Genomic DNA, 16,797 nt, shown 5'->3' with positions numbered 1-16,797 from the left:
GAAAGGACCAACCCAGCCAGCCGCACTGAAACTGCTACACACGGACTTGAACCAATAAGCAAGTATTAGAATTTACCTGAAATTTGTTTAAACTGATTTCTGTGCTGGCTCTCTCAAAAAGGTTTAACTGTGTAATTTGCCATTCTTTGATCATCTTTCTTTTCCTGTCTTTTCTTCATTTTCACTTTTGTGTATATATATGTGTATACCTTCTGTATATATTTTAGACGTATAATCTCTGTAGTCGTAGCTGCATATATTAAACACTTAATTCATGCTAGATTGCTCTGTTTGTTCTTTCAACTGAAGACCAAGTCACTTTAACGTTTTTCGATCGTTTTATGCTTTGATGCTATAATAGGAATTTATTCTCATTGGCCAGAGAATAACTCCGCTCCTAATATTCTATAACATTCTGAGGAGCTGCAGTTTGCTGGACAAACCAACAGTTTCTCTAAATAATTAGTAAACCAGAACTAAACATATATGTAATTGATCATAATTCGTTGTAATTAATTCACAATATATGTTTAATTCCCCGTTGGGTCGATATATGAATCATAATTTATTCATAAGGCTTTATGAATTATTATATTCATATTTCATCCATAAATTGATTAATAACCGCTACGTCATTATATATTACAACGTGATTTATCAGACCAGGCCACCTTCTTCCATTGCTCCGTGATCCAGTACTGATGCTCACGTGTCCACTGTTGGTGCTTTCGGTGGTGGACAGGGGTCAGCATGGTCACCCTGACTGGTCTGCAGCTATGCAGCTCCATACGCAACAAACTGTGATGCACTGTGTATTCTGACACTTTTCTATCAGAACCAGCATTAACTTCTGGAGCAATCTGAGCTACAGTAGCTCGTTTGTTGGATCGGACCACACAGGCCAGCCTTTGCTCCCCACATGCATCAATGAGCCTCGGTCGTCCATGACCCTGTTGTCGGTTCACCACTGTTCCTTTCTTGGACCACTTTTGATAGATACTGACCACTGCAGACCGGGAACACCCCACAAGAGCTGCAGTTTTGGAGATAAAATCCATGATGCCTTGTATCTGAACAAGATGTCCAGGACCTCCAGCAGAAAAACAGGCCCACAACATTATAGATCCAGCAGTATGGACATGGGGTACTTTTCTATCCCTGTGTGCACCAAACCCATCTTGAGTGTTTGATACTAACAAGCACATTTTTAGTTTCATCTGACCATAGAACCCAGTCAAGTTTGACGATCCAGTAGTGTCTGACAGCTGAGTATGCTGGAGATTGTTTCTGGATGAGATGCTTTTTCTTGAAACTCTCCCAAACAACATGTAGTGATGAAGGTGCAGTTTGATATTTTTTTAGGCTTTCTGACCGCATGACTGAACTATTTTCTGCAATTCCCCAGCTGTGATCCTTGGAGAATCTTTGGCCATCTCTTTAGATTCGGGGTGTCTAAGAGTTGAATGATATCCATTTATCCCATATCGGCCATTTTGGGCGTCGGCCTTTTTGAATTTTGTAGTAAAAATGCTGTTTTTTTATTTACGAACACATGAACATATTGTTACGAAACTCGCTATGGGTCATCAACACGATGCCCTGAAGGAGTATGAGAAGTTTCAGACCAGCGCCATCTAGTGGTGAAAGAAATATTTACATGCTTATAACTTTGGATGTGGTTTAATTATTTTCACAGGATATTATTTCCAATGATACCGAACTTGCTAAGTTTGTTTCACCTTATGGTTAGTGCAATGTTGTGATTTAGCATTCAAACAACATTCACGAATATCTTCGAAACCGTTTCCTACCACTGCAGGAAAATTGAAAACATAGGTCGTTGATTACAAGCTAAAGGCCAAATGTCAAAATTTTGATAGTAAGTGAAAAAATTTTTATCAAAGTCAGTTGTGGGTATTTATGTGTTTATACATATACATGTCTATGACTCTTAAACAAAATTAGATATTTTCACAAAATTTGACATGCTTATGTATGGGAGCACTCTGAGGACACAAAAAAGTGGTGTGACTGCGCCACTCTAACTACAGTATGTTGGTCTGACTGACTTTGCAGCGTCTTTGTCTCAGTTGCTATCATAGTCCATTATGACAAACATGACGTGTCAGAAGTAGTGACTCAGCAGTACAATGAGGATGTAAACAGGTGCTGAATGAAGGATTCCTAATGCAAACAAATGAATGGCACATCAGTGAAGTAAGTCTGTTATTGTTTGGAGAAGGATAAACGACTAAATGGAACAATTTAAGCCACAATTGCTTCTAAAACTCTCAGGCAATATCGCAGAGAATTGGTGGAGATGGGAGCAAAGATTTTTATGGCAACTGGGGCTGAAGAAAAAGATGAGAATGTTAAAATAGTGATTTTGCTTCACACAATAGGTGAAGAGGCATTGGAATTTTATAACACTCTCATGATCGGTTATGAAGATGAATAAAATCATACTATGCAAGCTACTTTGCAAGCTTTTAATAAACAGTACTGCAGACCCTTAAAGGTCATCTGAATGGAGTGGATGTCAAGTTTGAACTCGACACAGGTGACGAAGCAAATGTGTTGTCAATGGAGATTTATGAAAAGATTCCTTCTGTATATTCGATGGAATCTACAAACACTTTGCTTGTGGCTTTTGGACAGAATAAAACCAGAAGGTACCATGTCAGGTATGCACAAAAAATAGGTTCTTCAGCAAAGACGGTGGTTAACATGTTCTTGTAAGCAGTGGGGTTGGCGGAGATGTGTAAAGTGTTTTGAATAAATCTTTTTCTTCCAGGGAGCAACAAAAGGTAAATGTTAGTGACTTTTTTCTTCATCACATCTTTTCTTTCCATATAATGAAAGAGAATGAAAGGCTGTGATTCCCTAATGTCTCCATGCATGAAAAAATCATACCAGTTGTAACTACATGAGGATGAATAAATGATGATTGTATTTTAATATTTGGGGGTGAATTATCCCTTTAACAAACTGTAAAAAAATAAAAATAAATAAATAATAATAATAATATCTCACACTTGCACATGTGAGTACACTAATGTCACACAAGATGGCGATGTTGAATACAGGTGTAGACTCAACCTTTCTCTCTCTATTGTACATTTGATTTTTCAACATTTAAAAATATTACATATGTTTTTGTACATGGCCCACGTGGTTCCTGTTCTGTTAAACCTTCATTAACCCACTGATTGCTGGACATATAATGGCAACAATGCAAACTGCTAATATCAAAACTATTTCAATAATATTAGTCAAGACGAATTGCTTGCAACAAATTATTAAATTATTTATTTATTTACTATTTACAGAAGGCACAGGCCTACATGCAACTTATCAATTTCTGGTTCCTGAAACGTTCTGCATGAGAACTTTAGTTTATGGTTCGAAAAGAAAAAATAAATAAAGAGAACACTAAAAATTGGTTCCCAATAATGGAATAATTTACCATATATAACCCAACTGTAAATAGCCAACAATTAAGCTAAAATAGTTTTTTATAGTACATTATTTCACTGTATTTCAGTCATCCAGTTGAATAAAAACAGTCCATTATTATAAATCAAATCTGTATCCTTGTTATCTTATCCTTCTGTAGATAGATAGATAGATAGATCCAAACCAGACGCGACAAAAATCAATCAAAAATCACAGCCAATCAGAAACGCATATGGGCGGAGTCTCTCTGCAAGCACACTGAATTCATAACGAAATGGATAAATATTAGGCATGATTCTAATATAATTAAAAAATACACACTGAGTGACTGAAACAAAGAAAAGAAAGAAAAACAAAGAAAAGAAAAAAGACAAACGTAGCAACCATTTGAAGTGCAGTCAGAGATGTTCACAATCTCAAAACAATTCCTTTACAGCATTCATGAAACAAATATTTCAATTCTTCATCAGCTGACCTCTATTAGAGAACCCTTCCTCATACCAAAAGAAATGAAACTGGAACGTTGTTCCTTCCACAGCATCTACTGTAAGTCACACAGCAACAGCAAAACATGTGCATACAAGATAATCAGCACAAAATCAATATAGATGTAGGTAAAAAAAATGATCTAAAATAGATTACAAACAATATATCATGAGTAATAAAGAATATAAATAAATGAATCAAAAGATGAGTAAATGAATACCATAGTATGGATATATGAATATAACATGTGAAAAATACAATAATAAATGGATTATAACGTGTGCTTTTTGAAAGCATAGCCAAATAAACTGTTCTGCTTTCCTGACATGAGCCAGACCAACAATCACCCCTCAGATAAGATACATACGAGTACAGATGGCTTTACAAAGTAATATCCCTTACTTCCCAGCAACAGAATCAAATACAAGAGGCGTTAATCAAACATCATTTCTAAAAATTGCCTCAAAAGTCAGAATGCTCTGTGTTTTACAATACTTTATATTTTAAGCAGAGCTGTGCTTCTCTCTTTCTGTGTCAAGCACACATAGGCCGTAAACACTATGGTTAGGCCTGGCAATATTTTGTCAAACTGCAACACTGTTGGGGATTTGGTCTGGGGACAAATAACAATAATCCAATGTTAATTCCTCATTCCTGCTCTTGATGATGTTGGTCACCTCATCCAGTTTCTTGCGGAAAGTCTTTATGGCTTCCTTCACTGGTTGCTCCGTGAAGCACATATCTGGATACGTGCCTAAGAACAGCTGGGGAAAAAAATGTAAGTTCAGAAAACAGAACAACATCTTGCCTCCTCAGTTATTGTCATTCATTTAGACAAGCTTATAAAACACTGGGGATTTTCATGAACAGCAGGATTTTTGGAGAAATGTGCTCATTATGTGGAAAAAAACTGAATGGATATTATTCTTGGAATGAAGTCTGACATTTCAAAGAATTTTTATTTGCTGTGTTTCTTTAAAGAACTTGTTAAATTATGCGGTATCAAGAACTGCAGATCAGAATCAGTGCAAATGCTTTTTCCTGTAAGCACTGTAAAAATATGATATGATCATTACTTTAACTCATCAAAATAATTTCAGCTTAATTTTATAAGTTGTTCAAGATTCAACTCAGTATTATTATTTTTTTATGCTCTGTGCCCTCAGGTAGTAAAAGTTTTATTCTTTTTATTCATTCATTGATTTAGACTAGACTGCTGCCGTGTTCTCTACAATTTCAAGAGGAAAGTATAGACCTCATTCTTCTGGAACTGACTGAGGGCCCAAACTGTTCCTAGAGCCTTGATGGAACATCCACGGTCAGGCAGACTATCCATGATATACTTCATATCCACTTGGCCCTTCTGTTCGGGAGGCGGCTTGCGCATGGTGGAAGGACTGTTGGGGATCCAGCCATACCAGTCAAACTGGAACGTAAAAGGTTATTCACAGATATTAGCTTATAGATAGAATCTATGAATTTGTCTAGCAATTTGTTGTGTGTAATCTCACTTGTCCAAAGTTGACTGCAGCATGTTGTGCTGAAGCTGTGAATATCACAACGGTCAGGTACTCAGCTAGCTCCTTTCGCGTTTTCAGAGACTTTGGAAACTCTGTAAACAGTGGCAGTGTGCGTTTAACTTGTGCACACGTTTCAAGTTGGCTTGATACACACGAGATGCATGTAGAATATACAAGAATACAAACAATCATGCTTGCACAGACAAACATACACTGACTCACTGTCAGAATTGTTCATGCCAAAGGAAACATCCTTAACAAATTCTTGAATCTCCACATCTTTTTGAACCGTTTCATCGCTGTCATAGTAGATCTCGACCACAGCAGAAACAAAACTAGAGGAAGATCAATAAGATGACAAATTTTCATTGGAGTGTATGTGGACTAATTTGTACGTTTGCAGTACAGGATCTGAACTGTTGCAACACCTACCAGTTTATTGCCTCCCAGATCTTCATGCCATCATCTCTATAAAAGTACTTGGGCATATCTTCCATTCCTCGAGCTTTTATGGCCTCAGGGAAGCACAGGGACTCGTAGGTTAAAGTCTTCATGGCTCTTTTAATCACTTTCACCATCTCAGCTCCAGCGATGCTACTAATCTTTGGATACCAAGAATTCCAATAAACATTTGCCTAAATATTTTCAGCACTTATTTAGCCTATTCAACTGACCATCTAGGGTATTATGGGTGAAGTTTTATTCTGGTAGTTGTTTTTGTGTTTGGAGAAATTTAGGAACTACTTAGGTCTGGCAACTTGCTTTTCCATTGCAGTTAGTACCGCTTCAAAGTGGGTGGGATTATAGACTGATCGTATAGTTGCGCCACCTCTACTGCCGTGGATCCACTCCTCATCTACCAACGAGTCTTTACCTCATCTACTGACCACGATACAGCCTTTTCTTTTTTCAGGAAGTAATTTTGCGAACAAATAATACTGCAGTGGCTGTTACTGACTATTTAAATGTAGCGGTTTTGGTGTCTCACGTTTCAAATCGCTGGTAGTGACGATTCTCTCGGACTAATCAGTGATCTGCAGTGTTTACACCTCACATGTAGTATCGGTACGGCACGCTTGGAACCTCCGCCGAGGTGGTACTATTTAACCCTTGTGCGACCTTATGGACATTTTTGTCCATTTTGCACCTATGTCTAACTCTTTTTTTTTTTTTTTTTTGACGCACAAGGGTTAAGCGAACTGTACCATTCCATATTGAGCCGTCTCAAACAGTGAAAAAGCTCCAAAAAGTGAGCCAAAGTGAGCCGTACCGAACCATGCCATGCAGTGGAAAAGTGCTATATGAAACAAAAATAAAAGCATTCAGCAAAAAAAAAAAATATATATATATATATATATATATATATATAGCCGTGAGCAGCAATTATCAGGGTTCAAGTGCTTTAAGGCCTTTTAGCGCATGCATAAAAAAAGTTATTAAGTTTTAATTAGCAAGCCTGTAACCATCTTGATCATAGATGGAAAGACCATTTACAGCAAATATAGCAAATTAACTTTTTTTTTTTTTTAAATAATTCCCAATATTTAATGAATGATTCGATGCACAGCTGTTAACCTTGTCTGATAGTGTCATGGTTCCAGTCATTCCCGGACTACATTTCCCACAATCCTCCCTGGCAATCACCTTCACTCATTTCACCAATCAGTAATTACCACACCCAGCTGCAGCACATTATCTGGACTATTTAATCCACTCACATCCTGTCATACTTTGCGAGGTCTTGTACAATACGGTTACACTCCATGTACGATTCTCTGCTGCCTGCCCCTTGGACTATTTGCTCTGTTTTGGATTTACTATTGTTATCTGCCTGCCCTGACCCATTGCCTGTTCCTTGACTATGATTCTGCCTGTCCCTGCTGTACCGGTTTGCCACTGTTTGACCCTTGCCTGTTTGACTACGAACTCTGTTTAATAAAAGCTGCAAATGGATCCTATCCCGTGTCCCGCCTCATTACAGATAGCTGCTCGAATTTCATTTGCCAATGGCGGACATGTTTTTTTATACTTAAGTGTCCTCATGGACAATCATGGAACCTCGGACAAAGACACTGCATTCAAATTTTGTAGTCTATAGGACTAACGGTGAGGAAGTTATAGCCATTTTCATGTTTTTTTGCTCCTATGGTGCCGCAGCCTTTTTCACATGACTACAGAATGACCTCTCACATAGATGTGCTGAGTTTGGTGAAAATATCTCATTCCGTTCATGTTTAGTAAAAGTGGCTCGCACCACTTTGGGCCATGAATCGTAATTTCAACTTAATAGCAATCAGACTCCACAGAATCTTGCCACATTGGGTTGGTTCCGATTGGACCAAAAACCTAGTTCGCAAAAGTAGGTTTTTCAAAAAATCCAAAATACCTGATAATTTCGCCGTAAGAGCCTACACCTAATGGTTTAGGATTTATAAGCGTACTTTTGACCACTGTAGCGCCCCTGTCAGGCCGATCAGGGTGAGCATTGGTGACGTTGTAGACGGTGTGAGCACTACCAGCCCTTAAAGTTTCAAGTCTCTACGACTTACGGTTTGGTCTGCCCGATTACTTTTAGGGGGGAATTTTGATCCTTGGAAAATTGAACAATTACAATAGAGTTTCAGCGCTACGTGCTTAAAAGCCCTAAATACGAAATGAATTGCTTTATATTCTAGCAAGATGCTGTTTATGAGGGATATATTAAATTAGGTGTAGAGCTACCTTGCTGAAGACCCCGCCATCACTGACGAGCTTTTCACGGGCCTCTGCATTGATTGCAATTGTGAAACGAACATGTGGTTTCAGTAACTGTAAGAAACAAATTATGCATTTAAACGTGCATTAAATCATAACAATTTATTCAAAAAGCATATCCTGAAGAAGACTGTGTATTGAAAGACAGGTACCGTGTGTATGGGATGGACTGCAGAGAGCTGTCTGTACATGGCAATTTCAAAAACCTCTGATATCAGATGTGTCTTGAGAAGGTGTGTGACCAACTGGTGTACATTGAAGTCAGAAGATTTCACCCACATCTTGGCAAGCATCCAATCATATTCATTATCGCTTGGGAGAAAGATTGGGCTCTTTTCCCCTGGGTTTTGACTGAGCTGATTCAGATATAATAAAGTCAGGCAGGACATTTTTTACTTCAATGTGTAAATTTACATCAAAAGCACATTTTGGTTGCAACCTGGTCTTATAGGAGAGATGTACCCGTGGGCACGTTTTCACAAGACACAAAATTACGTACCAACGCGTACGTCTCGCTGCAGTTTCCGACAGAAACGAACGCTAGAGGCTGGTAAAACGTCAATGAGTCCTTTTCACACACGGTTTTGATGACGGCCGGGGTCAGATTATGGATTCATAAAGACTCGTTTTCACGTCTCCTCGCGCAATATTATGTTACGACTTCAAAACGCTTCTTACCAGAGTGCCCGATTTGTAAACGAACGTACTTTGGACTTTGCGTCACTTGACCGGCTCTATGCGTTTCACTTTTTTTGGCCGTTACCAAGCTTGCTCGGTAGTTCAGCCGGAGTTGGACTTACGACGAGGAGTCGACTCCCCCCTGCCTGGGTACGAATCCCGTGAAAGGCGACTGACAGCAAAAAGAGAGATCTAAACAAGCTGAAAAATGGTACGATCGCGAACGCTTTTTACATCACATTTGCTTCTGTTAACGCTATCGGGTAGGTTTAGGCGTACCGTCGGTGGGAAGTTATTTTAAAACGCAACGGAGCACAAATGTCAAATCAAGAACCGTGGCGATTCGTCTAAAAAGCAACGTCATATATGTGTACCGTATTCACCCTATTATCTGCTCTAGCAAAAAAAAAAAAAAAGGAACATGCTTTTAGCGCCACTCAGTGGACATTTCGCATCGAAACTGCAGCGTACCCACGGGAACGTTTTCGTCATGAGACCAGGTTGCTTTTTTTTTTCAGTTACTTTATGTTTTCATTTGATACTGATTCTATATGGGACAGATACCTGAATGGCAAGTGGCAAAATTTGGTCCAATCTGTTTTTGTACAGCAGGCAGATGGGTGCAGTCAAATAGTGCCGTGTACTGGATGCTGGCACTCCATCCAGTATTTTATAATCCGCTATGTAGATGTTTCCCGCCTGTAAACAAGTGTACACAGTTGTATAGTTTAGAACAAAAGGTTTGTAAGGTTAAAGTAACATTAATATGAAGCATTTCTATAAAATACATTATGTGAAGGATGTTACAATACAAGTTGGGTGTTTCGTTGGTGACCACTTAGTGATGTTTTCTTCTATATGACACATCTTCAGTTGTGCACCTTGACTTTCGGCCATTTACCACAAGACTCCCTCCCCTGAGGCAGGCCCACCACAGGCTGATCAGACCTGGGTGTGTGTCGCAAGGGGACAGAGTGATCATTTGATTCCCCACGCTGTCTCCTTTCTTCTCAACCACAGCCAGTGACTGCTCCTTTCATCGGCTATGGCAAGTTCTTTGATGGTTTTCGCCTGGGCCTGTCCTCTAATGCCTACTTCCTCTAGGAACCTTGTAGAAGGATTCCTTGGACCTTCACCTCCACTGGACACACCTCCATGCTCCAGCCCCTTTCCTCTGCCTCAGCAGCCAAAGTAGCATAGCACAACTTTTTCTGCTTCATTGATGGCATCTTCCCAGGGGACCGTTAGCTCAACAATGAAGACATGACGGCAGGAGATGGACCACAGCACTAGGTCTGGGCGCAGGTTGGTCACAGCGATTGCTGGTGGAAAAGTGAGTCTCTAAGTTGATTCGCATTTCCCTGTCCCTGGCTGCGTTTAATTAGCTAGAATCTGAGGGTAAAGGGTTGGCCTGCTTCATTTCACCTTCACGAATGAAGGGTATTGGCTTTTGGAGGATAGTCTGGGTATTTGGGGTGGCGTTGATTATGGTCCCAGGTGTATCTTCCTTGGGTCCACCAAGATGTTTGGTGATAAATTATCAACTGTTCAAATGATTTTATGTCTTAATATATCTGTCAGCTATCACCCTGTAGATTGGTTGCCCATTGAAGCTAAGCAGGGTTGAGCCTGGTCAGTACATGGATGGCGTCATTTAAATGAGCACTGACTTTGCGGTCATAAAAAATCCCAGGATGTCCTTCGACAAAGAGTAGGGGGGTGACCCCAGCATCCTGGCCACATTTGCCCATTGGCCTCTGTCCATCATCATGACCTCCTAATACACCTAATACTCCAAATACATGGTCTCCTCTCCACATATAAGCTGGTGTGCGGTGGGTGTTCTGGCGCAATATGGCTGCCATCGCATCATCCTGATGCTGTACATTGGTGGTGGTTGTGGAGGTTCCCCCTTCCATATGTAAAGAGCTTTTCTTACCTAGAAAAGCGCTATAAAATGTAACAAATTATTATTAATAATAATGTTTCTGACCTTTATTTCCTCTTGTAGTGTGGCACCTCTCTTCAGAAAGCCATCCACCATCTCATGTCTGACTGGAAAATTGTCTGGAAGATTCATACACTTCCTGATCATGACAGGATTGCAGCCATTCAAAAACTGATAGCCAAACATGTAATCCTTACTCCAGTCTTGCATCACATTCTCTGGCGAGATTTCAAAGGGGAAGATTGTGTCAGCTGTAAAAGGCTTTACAGGTATGAAATGTGCTTCTACATTGTTGGTTTCCTAGAATAATTGTGTTTTTGGATATATAGTTTTTGTTTAAATGAAGAAACAAACAAACATTATTGACAAAGGAAGAAATAATCCAAACCTAGTAGAGTGTTCTTGATTTTAAAATCTTCCAATATCTTTTCAAAATCTGCCAAGTCTTTCCAGGACTGAATGAAACCTTTAAATTTGTCAAGAAATGAATCCCCAATCCTGAAACAGAATGCATACTCTATAATTATAGACTTGAACACTATATGCATGGTACTGCATTTGTTCTGAATTTCATTCTGGAAAACAGGAAAAATTCAGTATCAAATCAACAAGGAATTTAGCCATGCCACAAACTTACGCTTTCATGAAATTCAATTCAAAATCCAAAGATTTTTCTTTATCAAACTTAACTTCACTAGGAAGTTCATCCATTTTGGCATCTATGCTCATAGGAAAGCCTGGGCGCCACTCATTCCATCTTCAACAAGAAAAATTACAACATTTATGTTAAGTTAGTTTCATTTTCATAGACTTTTATTTTGTTTATCGTCAGTTTCCTGTTTCTTTTGTCTTAGTTCCCTGCCCAGCATGCTGGTAAGTTATCCATCACACACACACACATTTTTACATTCATTGCTACGGACACATAATGTATATGTGACAATATATTTACATTATTATTGTGTCAAGCACACTGAGCTGTATCTAGGGAGTAATAAAGAAAAACAAAATGCAACAAATGAATATTGTTCAAGTCTGAAATTGTTTCGTCAAACCTGAATGTTTTACGTCTAGATTTCAGTTCCTCTTGTCTTTGCTTTTTAAGCAATTCGGTGTCATCCTGAGGCAATTGAGCTAAATGAACACAAAAAGAAATACATAGCACACATTTTATATATAGAAAGGACAGCATTTAATCAATCACAACTGAATTTAAAATAATAATAATAATAATAATACTTAATTAAGAACTGGATAATGAATAAAGTGAGTCTGTACGTACCGCTGCCTTCTCGGATAATAATCACTTCATTTTTGCCTACTAACCAGCGATGACAGGGGAACTCAAAGAACTTTTCTGAGGGTGTTTTCACTTTGATATGCTTACAAAACCACTGAAAATTGACAAAGTGTTTCTCCTTTTCAAGTTTCACCTGGACAATGTCTCCAAGGTCCTTCTTCGCACTGACGTCAAAGGAGATCTCCTTTGATGACAACTTTTATTAGACACGTTATATGGGGGGGAAATCAATCAATCAAACAAACAAACAAACAAATAAACAAACATTTCTCCACAGGCTTTGGCGAAGTGAGATTAATCCTAATTGTGCCACCCTGCTTATCTGCACTATCAAGATGCAGGATATTGAGTGGAAGGATGTTTGGAGGTTGAGTGGAAAGTACTGTCTCACCCAAAACTTATTTTAATCCACTTAATTTATCCTGTAAAACAAGTCATTTCCAAAATTGTATTTGTGTTCTGTAATGATCCTCAACTGGATGGAACTGAAATAAATACTTTGAATGTTGCGATCCTATCGGACTTATGATAGCAACCTGATTCGTAACAAAGCACTGTTCACCAGAGGAGAACTGGCCCCCCGACTAAGCCTGGTTTCTCCCAAGGTTTTTTTTTCCTCCATTTTAACACCTATTTGCCACTTGTTTGCCACCTGATGTCACCTGATGGAGTTTGGGCTCCTTGCCGCTGTCGCCTTTGGCTTGCTTAGTTGGGGACACTTGACATTTGACTTGACATTATTCAACAGTGCTTTGATCTGCCTGCATTGACACTATTCTTGAAGAGCTGCTGTGCAGCAAAAGTTATGTACCAGTTATCAATGTAAAGCTGCTTTGATACAATCTGCATTGTAAAAAGCACTATATAAATAAAGGTGACTTGACTTGACTTGTAATGTAGGGAACAAATGCTGAATTTGAACATTTGATATTTAAACACCAAAATTAAAATGCATTCTATAAAGAATGAGAATCGTTTGCAAAACATATTTGGGACCTGTTCAAAAATTATCGGTGTGCCTCTGCAGAGTTTTTATGAGTTGCAATTTAAAAAAGGAAAGAGTATCAACACGCACCCATTGAAAACACTTTAAGATAATGCCTTCGGGTAGTTAGTTCAAAAGCATATACAGACATGGACAAAATTGTTGGTACCCTTGGTAAATATGAACAAAAAAGCCTGTGAAATAGATGTGCATCGTTAATCCTTTAAATCTTTTATTTCAAAGCATTTTCATTTAAGTATAAGAAAATTTAAGTGTGAAATAAATGTTTTTCTCAATACACGTTGGACACAATTAATGGTACCCTTAGAAATTCTTATGAGTAAAATATCTCTGAAGTATATTCCCATCCATATTTACTTTTTTAGCACACCAGGGTGACTAGGAGCATGTCCAGCCATGACTTCCTGTTCCACAGGAGTATAAACATGAGGAAACACAAAGGCCAAATTCCCTTAATCATTCATCACAATGAGTAAAACCAAAGAATATAGTTCTGATGTGCAGAAAAAGATTGTTGAGCTTCACAAAATAAAAAATGGCTATAAGAAAAAAGCTAACGCATTGAAAATCCCCATTTCCACAATCAGGGCAATAATTAAGAAGTTCCAATCACTAAAGATGTTACAAATCTGCCTGGAAGAGGACGCGTGTCTAAATCATCCTAATGCGCGGTGAGGACTCTCCAAGGATCACAGCTGGAGATTAGCAGAGATTAGTTGAGTTTTGGGGTCAGAAAACCTAAACCTACAATTCAAACAGCACCTACATCCCCACAACTTGTTCGGGAGGGTTTCAAGAAAAATCCTCCTCGCTCATCCAAAAACAATCTCCAGCATATTCAGTTGTCAGACACGACTGGAACTTCAAAAAGGGACCTGGTTCTATGGTCAGATGAAACTAAAAAAGAGCTTTTTGGATCTTCCAACAGGACGATGATAAAAAACCAAACATAAAATTTGTGTCACTGAGCACAAAATGAAGCTTCTGCCATGGCTGTCCAAGTTTCCTGACCTGAACCCTAAGGAAAATGAGCTGAAGAGAAGAAGCACCAACGTGGAGCTGGAATCTGAAAGATCTGGAGAGATTCTGTATGGAGGAATTGTCTGTTGTCAGGTGTTCTCCAAACTCATCAGGCATTATAGGAGAAAACTCAGAGCTGTTATCTTTGCAAAAGGAGGTTGCGAAACGTATTGAATAAAAGGGTACTGTTAATTGTTTCCAACATGTATTAGAGAAAAAACATTTATTTCATAATGAGATTTACCCCCCATTTTAAATTCTTATAAGAATTTTGTGAATAAAAAAAAAAATTACATTTACATTTATTTTCACAGACTTTTTTGTTCATATTTACCAAGGGTACCAACAATTTTGTCCACATCTGTACATACACATGGAAGTAAATAAATAAATAAATAATCAAGTGTTTAAAGTTCTTACCCTTTCCGTATCACCAAAGCGGGATTTTTTCACCAGGGTTCTTTCACTGCTCTGATTATTTGAGTCCAGCAGCGTCAGGTAAATGCTGTTCTTTGTCTCAGCAGTCCTCTGTCTATCAGTAGATATTAACACCTTGTAGGTCAACATTGTGCCTTTGTGTAAGGATGTACAGTCTCTGGATCCTCAGTTTTATTCTTAAGCAACTTTATATGAAGTTCACTTCCCTCCCTACTCTCCACCTCCTTTGATATTATCTCGATTACTTAAACACAGTTCTTGAAATTTTACCTCCTTTCCTCGAAACTCTAAACACGAAGGTAACACTTTAGAATAATGGTCCATCATTAATATGTGACTATGCAGGAAGTAATGCATGACTATTGAGTAGTACTACATTAAAGGGTTAGTTCATCCAAAAATGAAAATTCTGTCATTAATTACTCACCCTCATGCCATTCCACAGACCTTCGTTTATCTTCGAAACACAAATTAAGATATTTTTGATAAAATCCAATGGTTCAGTGAGGCCTAGAAAGCTATAGACATATTTAAAACAGTTCATGTGACTGCAGTGGTTCAACCTTAATGTTATGAAGTGATGAGAATACTTTTTGTGCACCAAAAAAAAACAAAATAACGACTTTATTCAACAATATCTAGTGATGGGCGATTTCAAAACACGGTCCCACTATATATTAAGTGGCCTTAACTAGTATGTACTTACATTTAAATTAATAATTTGATACAATGCACTTATTTTGTTTTTACACTTTTTTTTACTTGTTTTACACTGTACTTATATTTTAACGTATTTTATATAATTACATCTGTAATTAATTTCTGTATAATTACACTGTTGACCCATCCCTTACACCTTACCCCTACCCTTAAACCAACCCAAACCACCAAAGCTGTCCCTAACCTTACCCGTATCCACCTCAATAGCAGCAAAAGTGATTTGCGCAAATATAAACCCAATAAGTACATTTACTTATTTTTTTTATCTAAGTATAGTAGTTAAGGCCACTTAATATAAAGTGCACAAAACACTTTCTGGGCATTTTAAAGAGTTAATTATCTTGCTGTCAATGCAGGCCTCACTGAGCCATCAGATTTCATCAAAAATATCTTAATTTGTGTTCTGAAGATGAACGAAGGTCTTACGGGTGTGGAACGACAATTAATGACAGAATTTTCATTTTTTGGTGAACTAACCCTTAATTCGATAAGTAATATCAAATCTAGGACTAAGATACTTCCTTATGAGGTAATCAATAATTACTGAATGAGGTAACACTTTAGAATAATGGTCCGCCATTAATAAGTAACTATGCAGGAAGTAATGCAGGACAAATGACTAGTAGTATGCACATCTTCCTGATGTATGCTTACCTATAATATATAAGTACTTATTTAACCAATAACCATTAACCTTGTAAAAATTATTTCTTCTCTTCGTTTCTTTCCAATAACCCTCCCTGTCCAAACCTTTTGTTGTATACTGTATAAATGTCTCCCTTTTTTCCTCTGCATCTCAACGTCTCTGCCACTTTTCCATAATTTTCAGTTCAGATCTAAGCGTTAGCTTCTGCTTTAGCAATGATGGTGTGATGCCCCTATTGGAATTGCTCTGCCAATTCTGCTTCTTCTTCGAAATAAATCACATTTTTGAGGGCCTAAACATGCTCGAAAACTCATGAAACTTTGCACACGCATCAGAAGTGGTGAAAATTTATGTCTGATATGGGTTTCAGAATTAGTTGTGGCGAAATGGCTCAATAGCGCCACCTACAAAATTTCAATTAAGCGCCCTTTGTGCTACATTTCGCATACAGGTATGAAATTCGGTAGACACATTTGACAGCCCAATACCTACAAAAAAGTCCCTGGGTGCAAAATCTGAAACCCAACAGGAAGGCGAGATCTGTTTGGTTACTGACATTCTTCTAAATATCTTCCTTGGAACTACTTGAGGGTGAGAAAATGATGACAGAATTTTCATTTTTGGGTGAATTATCCCTTTAATGTACTACTAGTAATTTTTCCTGCATTACTTCCTGCATAGTTACTTATTAATGGCAAACAAATAGCCACTACCCTTACGAAAAAGTTTATTCAAGTGTGCTATTAGTATACTTCTTTTAAACATAAAAATAACAAAGTATGCTTTCAGTCTATTTTTTGTATACTTCTCAAAAATATACTTTAT

General features: G+C 38.1%; 1 protein-coding gene across 1 annotated transcript; it reads right to left on the bottom strand.

The window, feature by feature from the left end:
* Positions 1–3,170: 3,170 nt before the first annotated feature.
* LOC125265844 (polyunsaturated fatty acid 5-lipoxygenase-like) lies at positions 3,171–14,953 on the bottom strand. Its single transcript, XM_048186374.1, has 14 exons — positions 14,589–14,953; positions 12,125–12,326; positions 11,898–11,976; positions 11,480–11,599; positions 11,231–11,340; positions 10,888–11,060; positions 9,459–9,593; positions 8,369–8,572; positions 8,184–8,270; positions 5,895–6,064; positions 5,685–5,797; positions 5,454–5,554; positions 5,198–5,368; positions 3,171–4,706 (listed from the first exon to the last, which is right to left on the bottom strand). Exons 1-14 carry the CDS (start codon positions 14,733–14,735, stop codon positions 4,527–4,529), a joined length of 1,992 nt encoding a protein of 663 aa, XP_048042331.1. The 5' UTR covers positions 14,736–14,953; the 3' UTR covers positions 3,171–4,526.
* Positions 14,954–16,797: the final 1,844 nt, after the last annotated feature.

The sequence above is a fragment of the Megalobrama amblycephala genome, linkage group LG3 (genome assembly GCF_018812025.1).
Source record: "Megalobrama amblycephala isolate DHTTF-2021 linkage group LG3, ASM1881202v1, whole genome shotgun sequence".
Lineage (NCBI taxonomy): Eukaryota > Metazoa > Chordata > Actinopteri > Cypriniformes > Xenocyprididae > Megalobrama > Megalobrama amblycephala.
The sequence above is the reverse complement of the archived record's forward strand: the minus strand, read 5'-3'. Positions and strand labels throughout refer to the sequence as shown.

Bases quoted from the DNA above. Each gene is read 5' to 3' on its own strand.
- LOC125265844 (XM_048186374.1), bottom strand. From the start codon at position 14,735: ATGTTGACCTACAAGGTGTTAATATCTACTGATAGACAGAGGACTGCT. The intron at 11,600-11,897 runs GTTTGACGAAAC...TTCTTGTTGAAG, and splicing joins TCTAGACGTAAAACATTCAG to ATGGAATGAGTGGCGCCCAG. The intron at 6,065-8,183 runs GTAGCTCTACAC...TGGTATCCAAAG, and splicing joins ATGGCGGGGTCTTCAGCAAG to ATTAGTAGCATCGCTGGAGC.